Here is a 26,211-nt window from a genome sequence, read left to right on the forward strand (position 1 = left end):
TCCCCATGTCTGCGTGGGTCTCACCCCCACAACCCAAAAGGATGTGAGGGTAGGTGAATTCACCATGCTCAATTGTCACTTAATTGGGGAAAAAAATAATTAAAAGAAAATTTTGATTTTTACCAATGAATCGTAGGTGTCCACTTTCTCCTCTACTTTCCCAGCTTTCTTCATTCTGTTGTGTCTTTTCTTTTCGATAGCTCCGGTCCGATCTAAGAAAGTATCTTCATCACTGTCATAGAAATCCTCTGCCTCCCAATTTTTAGATTTTCGCTTCCGAGAAACTGGTAAGAAAACAAATTGTCAAGCTATTACTAAAGAGGACTATTGGGGCATCCTCTTCATTTCGGAGCACAAAAACAATTACAGACCTTTTGACAAATGATTAAAGTACCTCCCTCTTAATCAATATTACTAAAGGTTGAGTCAATGTGTGTTTGTTGTAACGCTGCAGTGTCGGTGAATAGAATTGTAACAGCTCCTCACAGGAATTAGAAACCAATGGCCCTTCGTAGAATTTACAGTGTAGGAGGCCATTTGGCCCACTGAGTCTGCACCTGCCCTTGGAAAGAGCACCCTGCTTAAGCCCACCTATCACCGTAACCCAACCTAACCTTTTGGAAATCAAGGAGCAATTTAGCATGGCTAATCCACGTAACCTGCACATCTTTGGACAGGTTACTGATCGCAACTGTGCGGAGTAATGACCATCTGTTCATGTGTATTTGATGGCAGATTTTGCCAAGATGACAGCTGAAGTATCCGCACTTGTACTGTGCTAAGCTTCTCATCTGCAGTGTTAGCCTTGCCGTCTGCACCATGTTACCCTTCCTGTCCGCACGGCGCTAACCTTGCAATCCACACCACGCTAACCTTGCCGTGTGCACTGTGCCAACTTTCCAGTTTAAAATGAGTGCATGATACTCATCCGTTTTTTTTATATTCAATCATGGGACGTGGGCTAGGCCTGCATTTATTACCCATTCCTAAATTACCCCAAAGGACAATAAAACATCACAAATCAGTGACTAAGAATCACTGTTATCTGACACAATGGTCAAAAACCTTTAATTCATTCCCTGATATACTAAGTTCTTGCAAATGCTTTGCTACATTCATAGATGTAATAAGTTTAGGTTGCTGTTGTGGCAACCGTATGATTAGCTAATTACATATATGCTCTATGGGGTGAGAATAAGAACCACCAACAGTTTCAAAGAACAAAGAAAAGTACAGCACAGGAACAGACCCTTCGGCCCTCCAAGCCCGCGCCGACCATGCTGCCCGTCTAAACTAAAATCTTCGACACTTCCGGGGTCCGTATCCCTCTCTTCCCATCCTATTTCCTCTCTTGTTCCGTACAATGTTCCTGTCCAGCAGCCCAGCCAAGAACTGACGGGGGGGAAAATAAACTCTGCAAGGGAACCAAACATCAGCTGAGACCGGTACAGACATAATTTTTCTAGAGAAGTAGTGTATATTTGGGCTCTGTAAAGAATGGTGCTTTCTGCTTGGCATCTGCTTGAAGCGACAGAGCTGTGTTTTATTATGAGAGACAGATGGCCACCTGCATAATGACATATTTTATGTCTTGTTATTCTCCATCACTTTAGGTTTGTGAAACAATACATGTGAGTAGTTTCTGGGCTCCTACTTACTATATCACCAACACAAAATATTTACAGGAAGGTGAGCTGCTGAATATGGAATTTATCCTGCAAATGCGCGGGACGAAATTACTCAATTGAAAGTGATTTTTGCATGAGTGGGCTACAATCATACATTCAATGATTTAGGACTAATATTAATAGGGGTACAGAGATCTAATTGCTTAATCAATTTATAGCCAATAAAGAAAGTGATTATATCTCTCAAATCTTTGCAGAACAGCTTGCACTTCTCGGCAGAAGAGCTTGAATGTAACCATAGCTATTTGCTTTATAAAGCACTTGTATTTTGCTGTATTGATTACAGTCAAAATGTCTCAAATGTGTTACACAGGTAACTGTTTTTGGAGCACAGTAATTTTAACAGGAACAAAGTTAGGAATTACTGATATTGTGTCAGTATAAACCATTTACATTGCTTTCTTTCTATGCCCCAACACCTCCCAACGTCAGACAAAAGTAATGATTGGAGCTAGACCCTCGCCTGCTCCTTTATGATGCGATTAGGCAAGAATTAGTGAGCATAAGATGGGAACAGAAACTGTCACAAAAAGGCACAAATAAAAAGTGGAGCTTGTTCAAGGAACAAATACTGCGTGGCCTTGATAGGCATGTCCCTGTCAGGCACGGAGGAAATGGCCGTGTGAGGGAACCATGGTTCACAAAAGAGGTTGAATATCTTGTCAAGAGGAAAAAGGAAGCGTATGTGAGGATGAGAAAACAAGGTTCAGTTGGGTCGCTTGAGGGTTACAAGGTAGCAAGGAATGAGCTAAAAAAAAAGGGCTTAGGAGAGCTAGGAGGGGGCATGAGAAGATCTTGGCGGGTCGGATCAAGGAAAACCCCAAGGCTTTTTACTCTTATGTGAGAAATAAAAGAATGACGAGGGTGAGGTTAGGGCCGGTCAAGGACAGTAGTGGGAACTTGTGCCTGGAGTCAGAAGACATAGGAGAGGCGTTGAATGAATACTTTTCTTCAGTGTTCACCGAGGAGAGGGGCTATGTTTTTGAGGATGAGAGTGTGATACAGGCGGGTAAGCTGGAGGAGGTAGATGTTCTGAGGGAAGATGTATCAGCAATTTTGAAAAACCTGAGGGTCGACAAGTCCCCTGGGCCAGATGGGATATATCCTAGGATTCTTTGGGAGGCAAGGGATGAGATTGCAGAGCCTTTGGATTTGATCTTTGGGTCCTCACTGTCCACGGGGATAGTGCCAGAGGACTGGAGAGTGGCGAATGTTATTCCTTAGTTCAAGAAAAGGAATAGGAATGATCCTAGTAATTATAGGCCGGTTAGTCTTACTTCTGTGGTCGGTAAGTTAATGGAAAGGATCCTGAGGGATAGGATTAATGACCATTATGAAAGATGCAGCTTAATCCGGGATAGTCAACACGGATTCGTGAAGGGTAAGTCTTGCCTCACAAATGTGATTGAATTCTTTGAGGAGGTAACTAAGTGTGTAGATGAAGGTAGAGCAGTTGATGTCATATACATGGATTTCAGTAAGGCGTTTGATAAGGTTCCCCACGGTCGGCTCATGAAGTAAGTAAGTAAGGAGGTGTGGGATAGAGGGAAATTTGGCCAATTGGATAAGTAACTGGCTATCACATAGAAGACAGAGAGTGGTGGTGGATGGAAAATTTTCAGGCTGGAGACCAGTTACCAGCGGTGTACCACAGGGATCAGTGCTGGGTCCTCTGCTACTTGTGATTTTTATCAATGACTTGGAGGAGGGGGCTGAAGGGTGGGTCAGTAAATTTGCTGATGACACCAAGATTGGTGGAGTAGTGGATGAGGTGGAGGGCTGATGATGAGGGGGATAGATAGAGTGGACGTTCAGAGACTATTTCCTCGGGTGGATGTAGTTGTTACAAGGGCGCATAACTATAAGTTTTGGGGTGGGAAATATAGGAGGGATGTCCGAGGTAGGTTCTTTACTCAGAGATTGGTTAGGGTGTGGAATGGACTGCCTGCTGTGATAGTGGAGTTGGACACTTTAGGACCTTTCACGCGGTTATTGGATAGGCACAAGGAGCACACCAGAATGACAGGGAGTGGGATAGCTTGATCTTGGTTTCGGACAAAGCTCTGCACAACATCGAGGGCCAAAGGGCCTGTTCTGTGCTGTACTGTTCTATGTACAGATGTGCAATCAGCCTGGTTATCTCCTGCCCGATGGAATAAGTTGGAACAACAAGTAAGCCGGGTGGGAGGGGTCTTTGATTCTGCTGCCTGCTTTCCCAAGGCAGCAGGAGGTGTAGATAGAATCAATGGATGGGAGGCCGGTTTGTGTGATGGACTGGGTGGTGTTCACGACCTCTGAAGTTTCTTGCGGTCTTGGGACGAGCAGTTACCACACCAGGCTGTGATGCAGCCAGACAGGATGCTTTCTATGGTGCACCTGTAAAAGTTGGTAAGAGTCAATGTGGACATGCTGAATTTCCTTAGTTTCCTGAGGAAGTAGAGACGCTGTTGTGCTTTCTTGATGGTAGCACTCACGTGGGTGGACCAGGACAGATTTTTGGTGATGTGCATACCCAGGAATTTTAAGCTGTCGACCATCTCCCCCTTGGCTCTGTTGATGCTGACGGGGTGTGTACAGTACTTTGCTTCCTGAATGTGGAGATGCCGGCGTTGGACTGGGGTGAGCACAGTACGAAGTCTTACAACACCAGGTTAAAGTCCAACAGGTTTGTTTCGAAGTGACATCGAAACAAACCTGTTGCTTCCTGAAGTCAATGTCTCTACTTGGGAATGAATGCTATTTACTATTCTGCTTAACACTTCTAAAACATCCAAATTGTGACTTGCTCATTGTATCTCCTCGGCTTTCGCTCACTTCAAATTTCTCTCATGTTGTCTCTTACCCTTTGTTTAATCTCAAGTCACACTGAACAAAAGGGGAGATATTGGCAGGTGTGAAATGTAACACAAATAAGATTTGTCAGTGTTGGCAGCATAATAAATGATGGAGGTAAAAAGATTGTTGAACACAAACGTGTTTAACAGTCTGTGTCCAACACAATAATTTGCAGATTAAATTATTGCTGTGTGCATCCAAGCTTTAAAACCACAAAACACAGATATAATTTACTGTCTTTTCAGAGACTTTGCAGGATCCAAATGCTGAAATAAGAGAATAGAGTTGCTTTTATTCTGTTGCATAAGATAGCAGTATCCAGACTTTTGTATTCAGCTCATTTGAACTCCTTTCCCTTCCCAAAGAAAAATACTCTGCATCTCTCAGCAATACAAGAAGCAGTGTGCAGGATAACTCATCAAATATTTAAAACCAATGCAAGCAGGGATATTTACGTGGGCTGCACACAAATAAAGGGAACCAATTGTAAATTGAAGTCTCTTTAAAGCGAACCACTTCTGTTGCTTCAACTTTAGGTAAAGAAGCAAGAAGTGATGTATTGCTCCCAAGACTAGACTTCAGTCCCATTATGCCACCTTAGCAGACAACCTGGCTACATTATTTATGACTTGTTCAGGAATTTGCTCGTGTAAACTTCCCTCTTTTCTATTTGGCAAGAATGATATTCGACTGAGCGCCAATCAACGTTACCCAACAAACAAAACAAACTTTCTGAAATCTAGAGGGCTGTACTAAGGAATAATACGATGCAGATTTGAGCTCTCAATCCTGCATGAAACAATTTACTGACCTCAATTGTGTCACCATGAGAGGCACCAAGTGGACACCAGATACTTCCCCACTGGGACAAATTGAGGAGAAAAAAACGGAATAAACCCACACAAAGGGGTTTTAAAAGTAGTTACCAGCAGCAATCTGGAATTAAGACAACTCACCACCCCCTCGCCAACCATGGTGGTTGCAAATAGAGAGGGGAGATCCAAGAAAGAAAATCAGCAGAAATATCCCAAAAGGTCACTGAAAAGCACGCAGGGGAGCAAAGGACTGAAATACATAAGTGCTTGAAAATACAAGTGCAATTTGATAAAACCATAGGGTTTATAAATAGGGGCATAGAGCCAAAGAATACAGAAGTGATGCTGAATTTGTCTAAAACATCGGTAAACTACAATACACTGTGTGCAGCTTTGGTACAGAATGGACATTAAAGACATAGGGAGCATAGAGTGGAGAATTAATGGCAGTCATGAAGAGAGCACTAAGATATTGGAGAGCATTTTGGCAAGGGCAGAGAAGGTCAAGAGAAAATGTAATTAAAGATTTTTAAAATTATGAAGGGTCAAAAAGGATAAGGATGCTATTTTCTCTGGTGTGGGGGTCAGTGACAAGGGATTACCAATTTTAGATGATCACTAAGTGAGTGAGGAGAAACACTGGAAGAAATTTCGCCCAGCAATAGGTTGCTGGAGCATGGAATGCATTGCCAGGGAGTAATCAAAGAAGAGGCATTTTGCATCTTTAAAGGAAAAAGTGGATAAATGCTTGAAACAAAAGAACAAACAGTGCTTTGGGAAAGAGCAGTGGGACCAGTTTTGAATTGCTCGAGCAAAGAGCTGGCATAGACATAATTAGTCTAATGGCCTCCATCTGTACTGTAAAATTCCATGTTTCTGAGCATTAATGTTAAACTCTGATTGCTCAATCAATGCAAGAAACGAGCTCATTTGGTTAGAATCCTTTAGCTGTGTTGGCAACGATAGCTGTTCTAATAACTTGTACATTATCCATCTCAATTCTCTTTCCATTCATTTTATGGGTGTCCCTTTGGCAATTTATTCAGTCTTAATTGCAGCTGAAACATTGCCTACTTCTGAGATAAATCAAGCAGTTAAGAAGTCAAACAGAGTTCATTGTTGGCACATTTTCCCTCTCTTAGGTACGGCTTATTTGAATTCTGACACACAAAACAAACCACCTCCAACCCTTCACCCCTGCCGCACCTTCCTCCCCTCAAGACTTCCTCCTGAGTTTTGAGGCGAATGATCAAACAGGCAAACTCCTTCAAGGGAACCGGAGGCATCAACACTGAGTCCTTGCCTGTCCCCTCTCAAAGGTAGCTCTCAGGTGGCCACAGAAGAGGTGATAGTTTCCCCACACTCAAGGATAGAGCACAAACTGGAATTCTTATTTTACCAATAATGGTACATATTTTAAATCATTTTACTGGAAACTGAATGGGAAAGAACAGTGTGGTGGTACAAACCTGCCTCCAGGCGCAAAACCCCTCTGGCATCCAGTATCCTGCACGCCTCCAACGAACACTGAACCATGGCTTCTTTCTTTTTGCCAGTGTGCATCACCTCTGCCACAAGCTCTCTTCCTAGCGCATCATCCACTGGTAACCTAACAATGAAAAGACAGTTACATAACACTATATATAGCTCATGCAGGAGTGATCCTTCTCCGCACTCCTTTAAACACAATTATATCTTTAGGAGGCCGGTTTAGCTCAGTGGGCCAGACAGCTGGTTGCAGAACAAGGCCAGCAGCGCAGATTCAATGATCATCTGGGACTATTCAACTTTACCATTATATTTCACTTCCGGTGGCAGCTATGAAGGAGTAGGTCGCACATTTGGTGGCTCCCGCCCGGGTCGGACCTTTGGACCTTTTCCCCCGAATTTTTATTGGACTTGATTTGGTAAATTGATGGTAGAGGCAACTGTGGAGTGGACTCCTACGTCGGTGCATGGAGAGGAGGACTAGAAGTGCTTGCAATGGAAGAAATAGATGAACAGAGAAGGCATGGGCTGAGGTTGCAGCGGGAGAAAGCATGGCGGACGACCAGAGTCCTGGCTTGTCGAACCAGCAGTCAACGGAGCAGCTGATGCAGTTTATCCAGGAGGGCTTCGCCAAGCAGAAGCAGGAATGCTTGGTCCCGATTAAAGAATCGATTGCGCGGCTGGAACTTAGATTGGATGCCCAAGATCGGGCGATCCAGAAAGTAGAGAAGGCACTGACTGAGCAGGAGGAACACCAAGCTGCAGTGGAGTTGGAGGTGGGGATGCTGAGAGACCAGCAGAAAAGAGAATAGGTCCCGCCGACAGAACTTGAGAATCGTCAGTCTCCCGGAGGGGTCCGAAGGAGCGGACTCTGGGGCATACATAGCAGGCATGTCCGAGAAGTTGCTGGGGGATGGGACGTTCTCCCGACCCTTGGAGGCGGACTGAAGGAGCGGACTCTGGGGCATACATAGCGGGCATGTCCGAGAAGTTGCGGGGGGATGGGACGTTCTCCCGACCTTTGGAGGCGGACCAAAGGAGCGGACTCTGGGGCACACACAGCGGGCATTTCCGACAAGTTGCTGGGAGATGGGACGTTCTCCCGACCCTTGGAGGCGGACAGGACTCACAGAGTGCTCGTGAGGAAGCCTCGAGTGGGGGCCGCCCCCCCGAGGGCAATAGTGGTGAGATTCCACAGGTACTTGGACAAGGAGCATATTTTACGGTGGGCCAGGCAGATACGGAGTTGTAAATGGGAGAACAGTATCCTGCGGATTTATCAGGATCTGAGTGCGGAGGTGGCCAGGAGAAGAGCGGGGTTCAATCAGATAAAGGCGACTCTTTTTAAGAAAAAGGTGAAGTTTGGACTGCTGTATCCGGCCCGTCTCTGGGTCACGTATGAGGAGCAACATTCCTATTTTGAGTCGCCAGAGGAAGCGATGGACTTCGCTAGAAGGAAAGGACCGGTGGCGGACTGAGGACTTTGAACTTTGCTGCAGCGCTCACGTTGAAAAAATGTCTTGTTTTTCTTTTTTTGGGACGTTATTTGTAATGCCTTCTGTATTGATTTGGGGCCTGCTGCAGAGCTGAGTGACGGGGGAAGGACTTTTGCTGTGGGACAGAAAGGAGGTCGGGGCAGAGGCTGCCTTGGGGCGGGCCGGCGGATGCGTGGGGCGCGGGCTGGAGACTGGCCCAAGAAAGGTGATGGCTGATCGGCGAAGGGGGGAATGGACGATGAGCCCCCCCACCTCAGCTGAATGTGAGAGGGCTAAATGGGCCGGTTAAGAGGGCACACGTGTTCGCACATTTGAGAGGACTGAAGGCGGACATGGTAATGCTACAGGAGGCGCACCTCAGAGTAACTGATCAGATGAGATTAAGGAAGGGATGGTCGGACAGGTTTTTCACTCGGGGCTGTTCTCGAAGACTAGAGGGGTCGCGATCCTGATTAATAAGTGAGTGGTATATGATGCGGGAAGAATAGTTGCGTATGTGGGAGGCCGGTACATTATGGTCAGTGGGAAATTGGAGGGGTTGCAGGTGGTACTGGTAAATGTGTACGTGCCAATTTGGGGTGATGTGGAGTTTATAAAGAGGATGCTGGGGAAGATCCCGGACCTGGATTTGCATAGGTTGGTCATGGGAGGGGACTTCAACACAGTTATTGACCCTGGGTTAGACTGGTTGAGCTCAAGGACAGGCAGGGTGCCAGCAATGGCAAAGGAGCTAAAGGGTTTATGGAGCAGATGGGGGACGGGAGACGGGGGGGGGACAGGGAGAGTAGCCAGCGCCCGCACTGGAGGCTGGACGTGGGACTTTTAACTGATGAAGAGGTGTGCGGGTGGCTGAGGAAATGCATTCAGAACTACCTGGAAGTCAACGACACGGGTGAGGTTTCGGTGGCGGTGATCTGGGAGAAAGAGGGAGGCAGCCAGGGAGATTGGGAAAGTAAAGGACGGGAACCAGGTTGGAGACTCAGCAGGGGTGAATAAGGCGTTCAAGGAGTTTTACAGTAGGCTGTATGGGTCGGACCCCCCAGCTGGGCCGGAGGGGATGAGGCACCTTTTAGGGGGGCTAAATTTCCCGAAGGTGGATGGGGGGTTGGTAGATGGCTGGGGGCCCCGATCGGGTTGGAAGAGATAGCAGAGGACTGAAGGCCATGCAGTTGGGTAAAGCCCCGGGGTCGGACGGGTACCCAGTGGAGTTTTATAAAAAGTTCACTGCACTGGGATATTGGGGCCACTGTTGATGAGGACATTCAATGAGGCAAGGGAGAGTGGGGTGCTTCCCACTACGATGTCACAGGCCACGATCTCATTGATCCTGAAGCGGTGGGGGGGTGGAGTGGAACACAGAATCTCGCTTTACGCAGACGACCTGCTCCTGTACGTATCGGACACACCGGAGGGGATGGAAGAAATTATGAGGATTCTGGGGGAATTTGGCCTGTTTTCGGGGTATCAACTAAATATGAGGGCATTTAAAAATTTATTGGATAAACATATGGATGATAATGGTATAGTGTAGGTTAGATGGCTTTTGTTTCGGTGCAACAAGGCCTGTACTGCGCTGTATTGTTCTATGTTCTATGGGGGAAAGTGAGATGTTTGTGGTCCAGGCAAGGGGGCAGGAGAGGCGATTGGGGGAATTGCCGTTTAGGGTGCTAGGGGGAAGCTTTCGGTCCCTAGGCATCCAGGTGGCACGGGAATGGGAACGGCTACACAAGTTAAAATTGGCCCGATTAGTAGACCAAATGAAGGACGATTTCCGGAGGTGGGACGCGCTCCCGTGTCACTAGCTGGGAAGGTGCAGACAGTGAAAATGACGGTTCTCCCGAGATTCCAGAGATCGGGCCAATTTTAACTTGTGTAGCCGGTTGTGTTTCAGTGTCTCCCCATCTTTATTCCACGGTCCTTTTTTAAACGGGTCAATAAGGTGATCACTGGCTTTGTATGGGCGGGTAAGACCCCGCGAGCAAAAAAGGGGATGCTTGAGCGGGGCCGGGGGGGGGAGGGCAGGCTGGCGCTGCCGAACTTTAGTAATTATTATTGGGTGGCGAATATAGCCATGATCAGGAAGAGGGTGGTGGGGGAGGGTCAGCATAGGAGCGCGTTGAGGCGGCTTCATGCAAGGGCACCAGTTTGGGGGCGTTGGTAACGGCACCTCTGCCGTTCCTGCCGGCACATACTCCACCAGCCCCGTGGTGGTGGCAGCCCTGATTGACTGGGGGCAATGGAGAAGGCATGTGGGGGTAGAGGGAGCATCGGTGTGGTCTCCAATCTGTAATAATCACCGGTTCGCCCCTGGAAGGATGGATGGAGGGTTTTGGAAATGGCAGAGCAGGGATTGTGAGGATGGGAGATATGTTTATAGAGGGGAGCTTTTCTAGCCTGAGGGAGCTGGAGGAGAAATTTGGATTGGCGAGGGGAAATTAATTTAGCTACCTGCAGGTGCAGAACTTCCTACGCAGGCAGATCTCAACCGTCCCACTCCTACCACCAAGGGGGATACAGGACAGGGTAGTTTCTAGAGTGTGGGTGGGAGAAGGGAGCATCTCTGACATTTACAAGGAACTCATGGGGTCAGAGGAGACGCAGACCGAGGAATTGAAACGCAAGTGGGAAAAGGAGTTAGGAGGAGAGATAGAGGATGGTCTCTGGGAGGACGCGTTGAGTAGAGTCAACGCGTCCACAATATGTGCCAGGCTCAGCCTGATACAATTCAAGGTTGCTCACTGGGCCCACATGACAGTGGCCCGGATGAGCAAGTTCTTTAGGGTAGAAGATAGGTGCGCAAGGTGTGCGAGAGGGTCAGCGAACCATGTCCATTTGTTCTGGGCATGCCCGAAGCTTAGGGGATTCTGGCAGAGGTCATGTCCAAGGTGTTAAAAATAAGGGTGGCACTGAGTCCAAACGTGGCAATTTCCGGAGTGTTGGAAGACCCGGGAATCCAGGAAGAGAACGAGGCAGATGTTCTAGCCTTTGCTTCCCTGGTAGCCCGGAGATGGATTCTATTAACTTGGAGGGACCCAAAGCCCCGAAGTTGGAGACCTGGCTAACTGACATGGCTAGCTTTCTCTGTCTTGAAAAAAAATCAAAGTTCGCCTTGAGAGGGTCAATGTTAGGGTTCGCCCAGAGGCGGCAGCCGTTCGTCGACTTCTTTGCGGAAAATTAACCATCAGCAGAAAGGGGGGGGGGTTAGCTTAGTTTAAAGTAGGGGGTTCGTAAAGGTGGGACCTGTAAGGGAGGAAGACGGCTTTTGCACTATGTTTATAAATTCATGTATATTGTTTTATTTTGTTGTTGTAAAACCATAAATAGCTGAATAAAATGTTCAAAAAAAAAACTTTACCATTATATTTAGGGGAGGCAGTGGAGTAGTGGTGTTGTCACTGGACAAGTGAGCCACAGACCCAGGAAAATGCTCTGGGGGCCTGAGTTCAAATCCCCTGGCAGATGATGAAATCTGAATTCAACAAAGACTTGATGGGTGGCACGATGGCACAGTGGTTAGCACTGCTGCTTCACAGTGCCAGGGACCGGTGTTCAATTCTGACCTTGGGGGTGACTGTCTGTGTGGAGTTTGTACACTCCCCCACTGTCTGCGTGGTTTTCCTCTGGGTGCTCCGGTTTCCTCTCAGTCCATACTGTGTAGGTTAGGTGGACTGGCCATACTAAAAATTGCCCCTTCGGGTTAACTGGGTTTATGGAGATAGGACAAAGAACAAAGAAAACTACAGCACAGGAACAGGCCCTTCGGCCCTCGAAGCCTGCGCCGACCATGCTGCCCGCCTAAACTAAAATCTTCTACACTTCCGAGGTCCATATCCCTCTATTCCCATCCTATTCATAGAACATAGAAAATACAGTGCAGAAGGAGGCCATTTGGCCCATCGAGTCTGCACTTAAACCATTACTTCCACCCTATCCCGGTAACGCAATAATCCCTCCGCATGGCAATCTACCTAACATGTATTTGTCAAGATGCCCCTTAAACGTCACCATCGTCCCTGCTTCTACCTCTGGCAGCAAGTTCCAGGCACCCACTACCATCTGTGTAAAAAACTTGCCTCGTACGTCTCCTCTAAACCTTGCCCTTTGCACCTTAAACCTGTGCCCCCTAGTAATTGACCCTTATACTCTGGGAAAAAGTCTCTGACTATCCACTCTATCTATGCCCCTCATAATTTTGTTGATCTCTATCAGGTCGCCCCTCAACCTCTGTCGTTCAAGTGAGAACAAACCGAGTTTATACAACTTCTCATCATAGCAAATGCCCGCCATACCAGGCAACATCCTGGTAAATCTCTTCCGCACCCTCTCTCAAGCCTCCACATCCTTCTGGTAGTGTGGCAACCAGAATTGAACACTATCCTCCAAGTGTGCCTAACTAAGGTTCTGTACAGCTGCAACATGACTCGCCAATTTTTATACTCAATGCCCCGGCCAATGAGGGCAAGCATGCTGTATGCCTTCTTGACTACCTTCTCCACCTGTGTTGCCCCTTTCAGTGACCTGTGGACCTGTACACCTAGATCTCTCTGACTGTCAATACTCTTGAGGGTTCTACCATTCACTGTATATTCCCTACCTGTATTAAACCTTCCAAAATGCATTACCTCACATTTGTCCGGATTAAACTCCATCTGCCATCTCTCCGCCCAAGTCCCCAAATAATCTAAATCCTGCTGTATCCTCTGTCAGTCCTCGTCGCTATCCGCAATTCCACCAACCTTTGTGTTGTCCGCAAACTTAATCAGACCAGTTACATTTTCCTCCAAATCATTGATATATACTATGAACAGCAAAGGTCCCAGCACTGATCCCTGCGGAACACCACTAGTCACAGCCTTCCAATCAGAAAAGCACCCTTCCATTGCTACTCTCTGCCTTCTATGACCTAGCCAGTTCTGTATCCATCTTTCCAGCTCACCTCTGATCCCGTGTGACTTCATCTTTTGTACCAGTCTGCCAATGTAGACCTTGTCAAAGGCCTTACTGAAGTCCATATATACAACATCCACTGCCCTACCTGCATCAATCATCTTTGCTACCTCCTCGAAAAACTCTATCAAGTTAGTGAGACATGACCTCCCCTTCACAAAACCATGCTGCCTCTCGCTAATACGTCCACTTGCTTCCAAATTGGAGCAGAGCCTGTCTCGAAGAATTCTCTCCAGTAATTTCCCTACCACTGACGTAAGGCTCACCGGCCTGTAGTTCCCTGGATTATCCTTGCTACCCCTGTTAAACAAAGGAACAACATTGGCTTTGGGACATCACCTGAAGATAGTGAAGATCCTCAATTTCCTCTCTTGCCTCTTTCAGTATTCTGGGGTAGATCCCTGGGGACTTATCCACCTTAATATTTTTCAAGATGCCCAAGACCTCTTCTTTTTGGATCTCAATGTGACCCAGGCTGTCTACACACCCCTCTCCAGACTCAACATCCACCAATTCCTTCTCTTTGATGAATACTGATGCAAAGTATTCATTTAGCACCTCGCCCATTTCCTCAAGTTCCACACATAGATTCCCTTCCCTATCCTTCAGTGGGCCAACCCTTTCCCTGGCTACCCTCTTGCTTTTTATGTACGTGTAAAAAGCCTTGGGATTTTCCTTAACCCTATTTGCCAATGACTTTTCGTGACCCCTTTTAGCAGTCTTGACTCCTTGCTTAAGTTCCTTCCTACTTTCCTTATATTCCACACAGGCTACGTCTGTTCCCAGCCTTCTAGCCCTGACAAATGCCTCCTTTTTCTTTTTGACGAAGCCTATAATATCTCTCATTACCCAAGGTTCCCGGAATTTGCCATATTTATCCTTCTTCCTCCCAGGAACATGCCGGTCCTGAATTCCTTTCAACTGACATTTGAAAGCCTCCCACATGTCAGATGTTGATTTACCCTCAAACATCCGCCCCCAATCTAGGTTCTTCAGTTCCCGCCTAATATTGTTATAATTAGCCTTCTCCCAATTTAGCACATTCACCTTAGGACAACTCGTATCCTTGTCCCCCAGCACTTTAAAACTTACTGAATTATGGTCACTGTCCCCGAAATGCTCCCCAACTTGAAATTTCTACCACCTGGCCGCCTCATTCCCCAGGTCCAGTACAGCCCCTTCCCTAGTTGGACTATCTACATATTATTTTAAGAAGCCCTCCTGGATGCTCCTTACAAACTCTGCCCCGTCCAAGCCTCTAGCACTAAGTGAGTCACAGTCAATATTGGGGAAGTTAAAGTCTCCCATCACAACAACCCTGTTGCTTTTACTCCTTTCCAAAATCTGTCTACCTATCTGCTCCTCTATCTCCTGCTGGCTGTTGGGAGGCCTGAAGAAAACTCCCAACATTGTGTGAGTGCACCCTTCGTATTCCTGATCTCTCCCCATATAGCCTCGCTGCCCTCTGAGGTGTCCTCCTGCAGTACAGCTGTGATATTCTTCCTAACCAGTAGGGCAGGGCAGTGGGCCTAGGTGGGGTACTCTTTCCGAGAGTTGGTGGAGATTGGATGGGCCTAATGGCCTCCTTCCGAACTGTAGGTATTCTATGGATTAGATTCTATGGATCTCTTCTCAAATAAAGAAATCAAAAGTATACACAGTATTTAGATGTGATCTCGCCAGGGCCCTTGTACAGCTGCAGTTAAATGTCCTTAATTTTTTTCTCCATTCCCCTTGCAATATACACCAAAATTCCATTTGCCTTCCAGGGCAATGTACCAGGACACTCAGATCCCTCTGTACCACCGAGTTCTGCAATCTCGCTCCATTGAAGCTTTTCTATTCTTCCTGCCAAAGTGAACAAGTTCACATTTTTCTGCATTGTCCTCCACCTGCCAAATGTGTCTTCACTCATTTAACCTGTCTATATCCCTTTGTAGATTACTTGCTTTCTCTTGACAACTCACTTTCCTACCTCTTGTGGTGTCAACAGCAAATTTAGCTACCATATATGGATCCCTCATTAATGTAGATTGTAAATAGTTGACACCCAGCACTGATGCCCATGGCACTCCACGACTTGCCAACTTGAAAAAGATCCATTTATTCCTACTCTCTGCTTCCTGTTAGCGAACCAATCCTTTATCCATGCTAATATGTTCTCCGATCTTCTGTAGAACGTTATGGAAATCCAAGCACACCACATCTACAGGTTCCCCTTTAACCACTTTGCTTGCTACTTCCTCAAATAACCTTAATCAATTAGTTAAACATCATTTTCCTTTCACAAGGTCATGCTGACTCTTCCTGATCATATTAGAATTTTCTAAATACCCTGTTACAACCGCCTCAATAACGGATCCCAGCAATTTCCCAATGAGAGATGTTAGGCCAACTGGTCTGTAGTTTTCTGCTTTGTCACTTTGCTTGCTTGAATTAAGGTGCTACATAAGTTATTTTCCAATCCACTGGAATTGCTCAGAATCTAAGGACTTTTGGAAGGTTATAACTGATGCATCTAGTGTAGCACCTCTGCAGCCACTTATTTGAAGACACGAGAATGCAATCCATCTGCCCCAGGGGACTTGTCAGCCTTTAACTCTCAATAGTTTCCCCAGCACCTTTTCCCTCGGGATGGTGATTTCTTTTAAGTTTCTCCCTCCCACTCGCCTTTTGATTTACAAGAATTTGGAAAGTTTTCTAAGTCTTCAATAGTGAAGACAGACATAAAAAACCTGTTCAATGCCTCTACCATTTCCTTGTTTTCCATCAGAAGGCTTTCGACAAGGTCTCACATAGCAGATTACTATCTAAAGTTAAAGTGCATGGGATTGCGGGTAGTGTCTTGAGATGGATAGAAAGTTGGTTAGCGAACAGGAAGCAAAAGGTTGGAATAAATGGGTCTTTTTCTGATTGGCAGTCAGTGACTAGTGGGATACCACTGGGATCTGTGCGAGGACCCCAACTGTTCACATTATATATCAATGATTTGGACAAGGGAACTTATTATCTTCAAATTTGCAGATGATACAAACTTGGGTGGGAGGGTGAGCTGTGGGGTGCATGCAGAGATGCATCAGCAGGACTTGGAAAGGCTGAGCGAGTGGGCATATGCATTGCAGATGGAGTAGAATATGGATAAATGTGAGGTTATCTGCTTTGGTAAGAAAAATAGGAAGGCAGATGATTATTATTTGAATGAGTGTAAATTGAGAGAGGTGAATACTCAGCGAGACATTACTGTTCTTGTGCATTAGTCACTGAAGTGAAATGAAAATGAAAATCGCTTATTGTCACAAGTAGGTTTCAATGAAGTTACTGTGAAAAGCCCCAAGTCGCCACATTCCGGCGCCTGTTCAGGAAGGCTGGTACGGGAATTGAACCGTGTTGCTGGCCTGCCTTGGTCTGCTTTAAAAGCCAGCTATTTAGCCCAGTGTGCTAAACCAGCCCCAAGTGCGCAGGTACAACAGGCAGTAAGGAAAGCAAATGGTATGTTGGCCTTCATAGCGAGTGGATTTGAGTATAGGAAAAGAGAAGTTTTACTGCAATTGTATAGAGTATTGGTGAGGCCACACCTGGCGTATTGTGTGCAGTTTTGGTGTCCTTATCTGAGGAAGTATGTTCTTGCTATGAGGGAGTGCACAAAGGCTGACCAGGTTGATTCCTGGGATGGCGGGACTGTCTTTTGAGGAAGACTAAGTCAGTTAGTATTATATTCATTGGAGTTTAGAAGAGTGAGAGGGAATCTCATAGAAACTTACAAATTCCATCGGGATTAGACAGGGTAGATTCAGAAAGAGCGTTCCCGTTAGTGGGGGAGTCCAGAACTAGGGGTAATAGATTGAGGATAAGGGGTAAACCTTTTAGGACTGAGGTGAGGAGAAATTTCTTCACCCAGAGAGTGACGAATCTGGAATTCACTACCACAGAACGTAAGTGAGGCCAAAACGATGTGTAATTTCAAGAATGAAATGAAATGAAACTCGCTTATTGTCACAAGTAGGCTTCAAATGAAGTTACTGTGAAAAGCCCCTAGTCGCCACATTCCGGCACCGGTTCGGGGAGGCTGGTACGGGAATTGAACCGTGCTGCTGGCCTGCCTTGGTCTGCTTTCAAAGCCAGCGATTTAGCATTGTGCTAAACCAGCCCCTAAGGAATTAGATATAGCTCTTGGGGCTAAAGTTATAATGAAAATCGCTTATTGTCACATGTAGGCTTCACATGAAGTTACTGTGAAAAGCCCCTAGTTGCCACATTCCGCCGCCTGCTCAGGGAGGGTTGGTATGGGGGCGGGATTAGGGTTTTGAATTTGATGATTAACCATGATCATGATGAATGGGGGCGCGGGCTCGAAGGGCGGAATGGCCTCCTCCTTCTTCTATTTTCTATGTATGTTTCGATGTATCCATTTCCCAGAGTCACTTTCGAGAAGACCAACACAAGCTTTAGTTGCTCTTTTCCTGCTATTAAATACTTGTAGTAACCATTACTATCTGTTTTATATTGCTAGCTAGCTTTTGAGCATCCTCAACTTTCTCCCTCATTTTTTTCTGAAGACATTCCTTACTGGTTCTTAAAATCTGACCAATCCTCTGACCTACCACCTATCTGTACAGTCTTTCTTTCAATTTGGTACAGTCCTGAACTTTGTTATTCAGCACACTTCTCAGAATCTCTTTCTCACTGGGACAAGATTTTGCTGAGAGTTATTAAAATCGCCTTCAAAGTTTGTCACTGCATCTCTACTGCCCTACCTTTTAATCCAATTTCCCAGTTCACTTTAGCTAGTTCTGTTTTCTTGCCCTTATAATTACCTTTAATCAGGTTTAAAACATTCTTAGATCCACACTTCACCCGTTCAAACTTCTTTACCATGAGGTAATTGATTAATCCTGTCTCATTGTTCATTAACAGGTGTAGAATAGCCCACTCCCTTGTTGGTTCTAGAAAGTTCTGCTCTGAGACACTGCCCTGCATAGACTCTAAACTCATTTTCCAAATTACCTTTGCCAATCTGATTGTTCAATCTATGCACAGATTAAAGTTGCCCATGATTATGGTATGTTTTTTACAAGTCCCATTTACTTCTTCCTGGAAACCTGTTCTACCATGCAACTACTGTTAGAGGGCATATAAACTCCTCCCAAATGTGACCTCTTACCCTTCCTATTTCTTAACTCAACCCAAAACTGACCCTATTTCTTGCTCTTTCTAGCTAAGGCTCACAACTGTACTAATAACATTTCTTATTAACAGAGTTACCCCATCATATTTGCCTAGTTTCCTGTCTTTTCCAAATGTGAAATAGCTTGCAATATTCAGGTCCCAGCTTTGGTCATTATGTAACTATGTCTCTGTGATAGCTATCAGTTAATACATATTTATTTCTATCCAGGATAAAAATTCAGCCATTTTGTTATGAATGCTGTGTACATTCAGATACAGAGCCTAACTCTGTCTTTTTACTATTTTTGCAATCACTGGTCTTATCGCTGGTGCGCTCTTATGTCTGTTCCCTTCCTGTCGAAGCTATCTTTACCCAAATTGCTATCGTGCTCTAGTATCTTGTTGTCATCCTCTGATTTGCAACATCTCTCACGCAATCCTTTGCACCCACTGTTCAGTTTAAAACTCTCCCTACAGTAGCTAAATAAGTCGCACATTTCAGGTGAAGACCGTACCAATGGTACAGCTCTCACTTCTCCCAGTGCTTATGCCAATGTCCCATAAATTGGAACCCATTTCTCCCACACCAGTCTTTGAGCCATGCAGTCAGCTCTAATTATACTTACCATATGTCAATTTGCTTCTGGCTCCTTTGAGATCCTACTTTCTAACTGAGCCCCGAGCTGCTCATAATCCCTAATCTCTGCCACTGGTACCAATGTGGACCACAATAACTAGACTACAAGTTTCTTTCCAGTCCTGAACCAATGTCCCAAAGCCTGGCACCAGGAAGGTAACACAGCCGTCTGGACTAAAGCTCCTAATGCAGAGAACTATATCAATCCTCATCATTATACTGCCCCATATTACTGTCACATTCCCATTAAATCCCCCCCATTTGTATGGCTTCCTGTACCATGGTGTCGTGATGAGTTCACTAATCCATCTTGCAGCCCCCAATTTCATCCCGACAAGTTGCAAGAAAATGTATTTGAGAATTGCAAGGGCTGAGGTTCCTCCACTTCTACGTTCTCAATCCCCTGTCTGCCTCACTTACAGTCACATCGTCGCAGTGTCAGCAGCTCGGACTCCAACTCAATGACTGAGCTGAAGCTCAAGTCGTTGGCATTAATACAAATGTATATGGCCTGGATCACATTGATGCCCAGGAACTCCCACATTCTGCGATCACAACACGTCAGAATGTCCTGCCATTGTTAATATAGATTAATTCATTTGTTTTTTTAAATTTATAATTAATAAACCCTATGACTCGCAGTCATTCATTGTTCATTTTGGCCACTGAGCCCTTCAATTTAGTTATATACCTGTACAGGTACTTCATCAAATGTCAGCACATGAATTAGGAGGCAACCACGCTTTTTATTTTAGAGACAGCAGTGACTGAATGGTGCACTATTTTATAGAACATAGAACATCACAGCGCAGTACAGGACCTTCGGCCCTCGATGTTGCGCCGACCTGTGAAACCACTCGAAAGCCCATCTACACTATTCCCTTATTGTCCATATGTTTATCCAATGACCATTTGAATGTCCTTAGTGTTGGCGAGTCCACTACTGTTGCAGGCAGGGCATTCCACGCCCTTACTACTCTCTGAGTAAAGAACCTACCTCTGACATCTGTCCTATATCTATCTCCCCTCAATTTAAAGCTATGTCCCCTCGTGCTAGACATCACCATCCGAGGAAAAAGGCTCTCACTGCCCACCCTATCCAATCCTCTGATCATCTTGTATGCCTCAATTAAGTCACCTCTTAACCTTCTTCTCTTTAACAAAAACAGCCTCAAGTCCCTCACCTTTCCTCATAAGATCTTTCCTCCATACCAGGCAACATTCTGGTAAACTACATGTCAAGTGTGGTGGAAAGAAATATGAAGTCCTTTCGCACTATTGCTCCCCATTTTCTAATTTCAATCTGCTCCGGCAGAGTTATGGCTAACCTGGTTAGAATGGAAGGAAACATAATGTACAATGCATGATGAGGAAGCAGTTTCAATCAAGCTTTCACCTAATTTGCACTTTGTTTTGAGTACAATGTCATCTTAGGTCAGCTACTTTCAGTGGACGCTAGAGAAGAATTTAGAAACAAACCAAAAGGGAATAAAAGGGAATGGAGGTACACGGCAACAAGCCAGCAAAGTGTCCAGCCAGAACATGAGCCATGATCGTACTGAATGGCAGAGCAGGCTCGAGGAGCTGTGGAGTTCACTCCGGCCATTTATTCTGTTCTTTTCTCCACAACTTCTCACATTGAAAACAAAAATGCCCAATTTATTCCTACTCTCTGGTTCCTGTCCGTTATGAACTAATCCCCTATCCACGTGAGATATCACCCAACTCAATGAGTACTTAACTTGTTTATCACATTTCGTCTGACACCTCATTGAATGGAAATCCAAGTATTCTATGCGCTGGATTCTCCGGTCCCGCAGATCATGTTGGAACACCAACATTTTGGTTTCAATCGTGGGCTCCCGAAAAGAATGTCTGAATGTACGCTACAGTTTCTGAATTCCTGACACAACAAGGTAATTGTCACTCTAAAACTTAATGATCTCAACAACTACAAGAGCTAACAGAATCCAGGCAGTGGGGCTAAAAAGGCCTTTTATTTGCACTTGAAACATGGCTCAATGTGCAAAATCACAAGCATCCCCACCAGGCAAGGAAAGCCACGGACCAAACAATGCCCGATGGCGAAGTGAACAATTACCGAACAGGATGGTTCTGAAGAAGAGCCTTATTGCCTTTGAAATGTTAACTCTGCTTCTCTCGCCATAGATGCTTGCCAAACCTGCTGAGTTTTTCTATCACTTTCTGTTTCTATTTGAGGTTCTAACTCTGATCCTTTGTCGAAGCAGAGTTGAAAGACGTTAGTTGGGGCTGAGGTAAGGGCACTACAATTAATCTTTACAACTTTACACTAGCGAAAAGGGTGAAGCGGTTGGGAGGACGCAAGAGACATTATCCAGTGTTTGTGCTTATGATTGTTATGCTGTAAGAATGCTGGATATTGGACTCATGTCTTATGGCCTCCTCTCTGCTGCCATAGGGGAACAATGGCAAATAAGGAAAGCCAAACATGATACAGTCAAAGTACCATTCTACAGCTAGTCAGGGATGAGCTATTACTTCACTAAATATCATATGTAATTTAAGGAAGTCATAACTGCAAAGCTAGTGTCTTTAGTAACTACTTTTCTCAAATAAAATCTACTATACCTGACTCGACAGACCCAAATACCAGAGCCGCGCTCATCATACTCATATTCCAGCTCTTCGCCTGTAAAGAAAAAAAATGAAAAGAGATCAAATAGCAGACGTTTTGAATTTTTTGGTTTTATTCAGTTAATTAAACAATATAGTGCTCCATAATTCACATCACAGGAACAGAAAAGAGGACTTGTAGTTATAAATCAAAACTCGCAAATTACTTAAAGGTATCTCATACACAATGAAGTGCAGCGACTAGTATATACAAAAACCTGGCAGGTACCGTGCACATAGCAAAGATAATAATTTGTAAAATGCTAATTCACTGATGTGCCCTCATCTGACGACTGTGCTGTCAGGTTGCCCGCCCAATGCTAAATTGCAGATGTCAAAACTTGCACCAACAATGGAAGATCAAAGCCATTGTTTCCTAGGCCCCGCTATAAACTCCATACTTTTTGCATTGAATTCATCCTGCTCCTTGTCCACTTGTTTCGACTAATTGGAGTGCAACATTGGTGTTCTGTTTGACAGAGAACAAAGCTCCAAACCCTACATTGTCTCCATTTCCGAGATTTCTCACTTCCCTGTCTGAAACACTGCAAGGTTCTTTGGTGCTGAAACCTATATTTTCTTTGTCACCTTTACACTTGGGACTCCCTTTTCCAGTAGCTCATCCTGAACCTTCCATAAACCCCAAGTGGAACTGAAGTTCAGCTGCCTGCATCGTGTCCCACACTAAGCTACACTTGGTGAGCGTCTCACCCTCACTGACCGACAATTGCTTCCATTATCCACAATGGATCCTTATCTTCAGTTCCTTCCATAGCCTGGCTTCACCAAGCCACTACCACCACCTCTAGTGCATTTGTCTGCCTTCACATTTTTGCCTTTTAGGAACTTGTGCTAACAAAAGGATTACACCTCAGCCTTGGAATTGTTCTATCATTCAACTAAATGATGGTGGATCTGGACTTCAGTTCCATTTCCCTGTCTTTGCGCCATGTTCTTCTTATCAAATAAAAATTTAGCTCAATCTCAAAAGGTTCAATTGTTCCAGCACGTAAGATCATCTGGGGAAGGATTTTTTCCAGGATTCTACAACTCTTTATATGCTTCCCACATTCCCCACCGCCCAACCATTACATACAGGTTTCGACCACTTTGATAGTACTCTTTCAAATTTCCCAATGGCTTCTCCATTTCGCTCTCTAGCTTCACAAATCCTCCCAAAACACATCTTTTTAACTAACTTTTTTATTATCTCTCCAAACCTTCCCATCATCTATCAAAGATGCCAAAAGACTGTACCGGACCAAGCTCGAGTCCCAGGCTAGCCACACGGACCCCCGCCAACTATGGCAAGGTCTGCAAGACATAACGGGCTACAAGATGAAGGCATGTAAAATCACTGGCTCCAAGGCACCCCTCCCTGATGAGCTCAATGCATTCTGTGCACGCTTTGAACAAGAGGTCAGCGAGAGCAAGCCCTCCACCCCAGAAGCCTCGGATGAACTTGTATCTGAGAACACCATTGCAGACGTCAGAGCAGTCTTCTCGAAGGTCAACCCTCGGAAAGCCACTGGCCCGGATGGGATACCCGGGCGGGCACTCTCAGGATCATCTGGCGGGGGTATTCGCAGACATCTTCAACCTCTCTTTACAACAATCTGAGGTCCCTATCTGCTTCAAGAAGACGACCACCATCCCTGTGCCAAAAAAAAGCCAAGCAGCATGCCTGAATGAATATCGTCCGGTGGCTCTGACATCCATCATCATGAAGTGCTTGGAAAGGTTAGTCATGGCACCAATCAACTCCAGCCTCCCGGATTGCCTTGATCAACTACAGTTCGCCTACCGCTGCAACAGGTCCACAGCAGACGCCATCTCCATGGCCCTGCACTCTACCCTGGAACATCTAGATAACAAAGACACCTATGCCAGACTCCTATTTATCGACTGCAGCTCAGCCTTCAACACCATCATTCCTACGAAACTCATCTCCAAACTCCGTGGCCTTGGCCTCAGCTCCTCCCTCTGCGACTGGACCTTAACTTTCTAACCCACAGGCAACCCATCAGTAAGGATAGGCAACGACACCTCCTCCACGATCATCCTCAACACCGGTGCCCCACAAGGCTGTGTCCTCAGCTCCCTACGATACTCCTTGTACACCTATGACTGTGACCAAATTCCCCTCCAACTCAATTTTCAAATTTGCTGATGACACCACCGTAGTGGGTCGGATTTCAAACAATGACGAAACAGAGTACAGGAATGAGATAGAGAATCTGGTGAACTGTTGCGACGACAATAATCTCGCCCTCAATGTCAACAAAACGAAGGAGATTGTCATCAACTTCAGGAAGCGTAGTGGAGACCATGCCCCTGTCTATATCAATGGGAACGAAGTAGAAAGGGTCGAGAGCTTCAAGAATTTAGATGTCCAGATCACCAACAACCTGTCCTGGTCCCCCCATGCCGACCCTATAGTTAAAAAAGCCCACCAACGACTCTACTTTCTCAGAAGACTAAGGAAATTTGGCATGTCACCTACCAACTTCTACAGATGCACCATAGAAAGCATTCTTTCTGGTTGTATCGCAGCTAGGTATGGATCCTGCTCTGCCGAAGACGCAGGAAATTACAAAAGGTTGTGAATGTAACCCAGTTCATCACGCAAACAAGCCTCCCATCCATTGACTCAGTCTACAATTCCCGCTGCCTCGGAAAGGCAGGCAGCATAATCAAGGACCCCACGCACCCCGGACGTTCTCTCTTCCACCTTCTTCCGTCAGGGAAAAGATACCAAAGTCTGAGGTCACTACCAACCGACTCAAGAACAGTTTCTTCCCTACTGCCATGAGACGTTTGAATGGACCTACCTCGTATTAAGTTGATCTTTTCTCTACACCTTGCTATAACTGTAACATTATATTCTGCAGTCTCTCCTTCCTTCCCTATGTACGGTATGCATTGTTTGTACAGCATTCAAGAAACAATATTTTTCACTGTATACCAATACATGTGAGAATACTAAGTCAAATCAAATCAAAATCATGTCCATCTTTATTCCTTTCAGTCGTTTCCCCTTCCTGCTTTAGGACAGCACAGAATGCTTTCTATATTCAAGGATCAATACATATGTAGGGTGTAGGGCGTTACTATGATGGTTGAAATATTGGTCCAGATAATGAAGGAATCTCCCTACTCATCTTCATATTTTTATCATACATATTGCCACTGGATCATTGAGCCACCTGAAGCACTAATATGGTGGACAAGCCTCAGCTTAATGTTTCATTGCAAAGTTAGTCTCTTTCAGAGTAACAGATTTTGTACTAGAGGCTTGAATGAGGACGAGAACAAAAAAAATTGCATTTACATAGTGCCTTTAACACATTTTAATCCAGGAAGCTCGATTCTGATTGCTCAAGGCATTGCCTTGAGGAATGAACCATAGGTTGGCTGTCGCTTATTTTGTTTAGCTGAAACAGGTGTATAGGGCAGCATGATAGCACAGTGGGTAGCACTGTTGCTTCACAGCGTCAGGGTCCCAGGTTTGATTCCCGGCTTGGGTCACTGTCTGTGCAGAGTCTGCATGTTCTTCCGATGACTGCGTGGGTTTCCTCCGGGTGCTCCGATTTCCTCCCACAAGTCCCGAAAGATGTGCTGTTAGGTGAATTGGACATTCTGAATTCTCTCTCTCTGTACCCGAACAGGTGCTGGAATGTGGTGACGAAGGGCTTTTCACAGTAACTTCATTGTCGTGTTAATGTAAGTCTACTTGGGACAATATGTGTGTACATGTTTTTTCTGGTTGCAAAGAACACGGCCCTACGTATTAATATATGTAGATTCCAGTACACACAAATGCATGACAATCTTAAATTGGTTGTCGGTGTAATTTTTCATGCACTGAGAATTATTTAGCAAACATCATCCAATCGTCGAGTCACATATAATGTCGGACACTGAGTTTTGCAAGCACAGGCTGGTTGCGTACATTCTGTACTTGGCCTTTGTGAACACCGGCTGGGACGTGTTGTTTGATATGATCTGCCAGTCTTTAAGACTTACGGCCTACATACATAGCATCATAGTGGCACCGAAATTCACATACCACATGACTCACTTGTGTGATAGGCAGACTGCATTCTTGCCTTGACAGCAGCATCCTGTTAGTAGCATAGTTGCAGTTTGAAACAGAATATCAAATTTTGAGGTACCTCACCCTTCCAGGGTAATCTGAGGTAGATTGGGCCAAGAGTGATGATCTTAGGCCTGTTCATGTGGCACGCCATTCAAAGTGCACAATGATTTGATCAGGTTGGTTGAACTCCATGATACATTTTGGGGTTCTGAAAACACCTGTTCCCATAACAATTGGGGGCTCGAGGGGGCTAAAAGTCTATCTATTGGATTGGCTTTTGTGAACTTAAAGACAGTGAAGGATTGTTGCTTTTCCGGTGTGGTATTTTAGTTTAAGTGGGGAGAGTGTTGTGAACAATGGCTCTTTCGGAGGCACAGAAGTTTTT

At 45.3% G+C, this 26,211-nt stretch overlaps 1 protein-coding gene across 2 annotated transcripts in view; it reads right to left on the reverse strand.

Moving 5' to 3' along the window:
• slc4a1ap (solute carrier family 4 member 1 adaptor protein) overlaps window positions 1-26,211 on the reverse strand; it is a 183,646-nt gene that overhangs the window by 102,694 nt on the left and 54,741 nt on the right. For both annotated transcript variants that reach the window (XM_072500163.1, XM_072500164.1), the window contains 3 exons: window positions 21,683-21,743; window positions 6,808-6,947; window positions 124-284 (listed from right to left, as the gene is read on the reverse strand). In XM_072500163.1, the coding sequence (XP_072356264.1) occupies window positions 124-284; window positions 6,808-6,947; window positions 21,683-21,743 (362 nt within the window). The remainder of the gene's footprint in view (window positions 1-123; window positions 285-6,807; window positions 6,948-21,682; window positions 21,744-26,211) is intronic.

The sequence above is a fragment of the Scyliorhinus torazame genome, chromosome 4, assembly GCF_047496885.1.
Source record: "Scyliorhinus torazame isolate Kashiwa2021f chromosome 4, sScyTor2.1, whole genome shotgun sequence".
In the NCBI taxonomy this organism is placed as follows: Eukaryota; Metazoa; Chordata; class Chondrichthyes; order Carcharhiniformes; family Scyliorhinidae; genus Scyliorhinus; species Scyliorhinus torazame.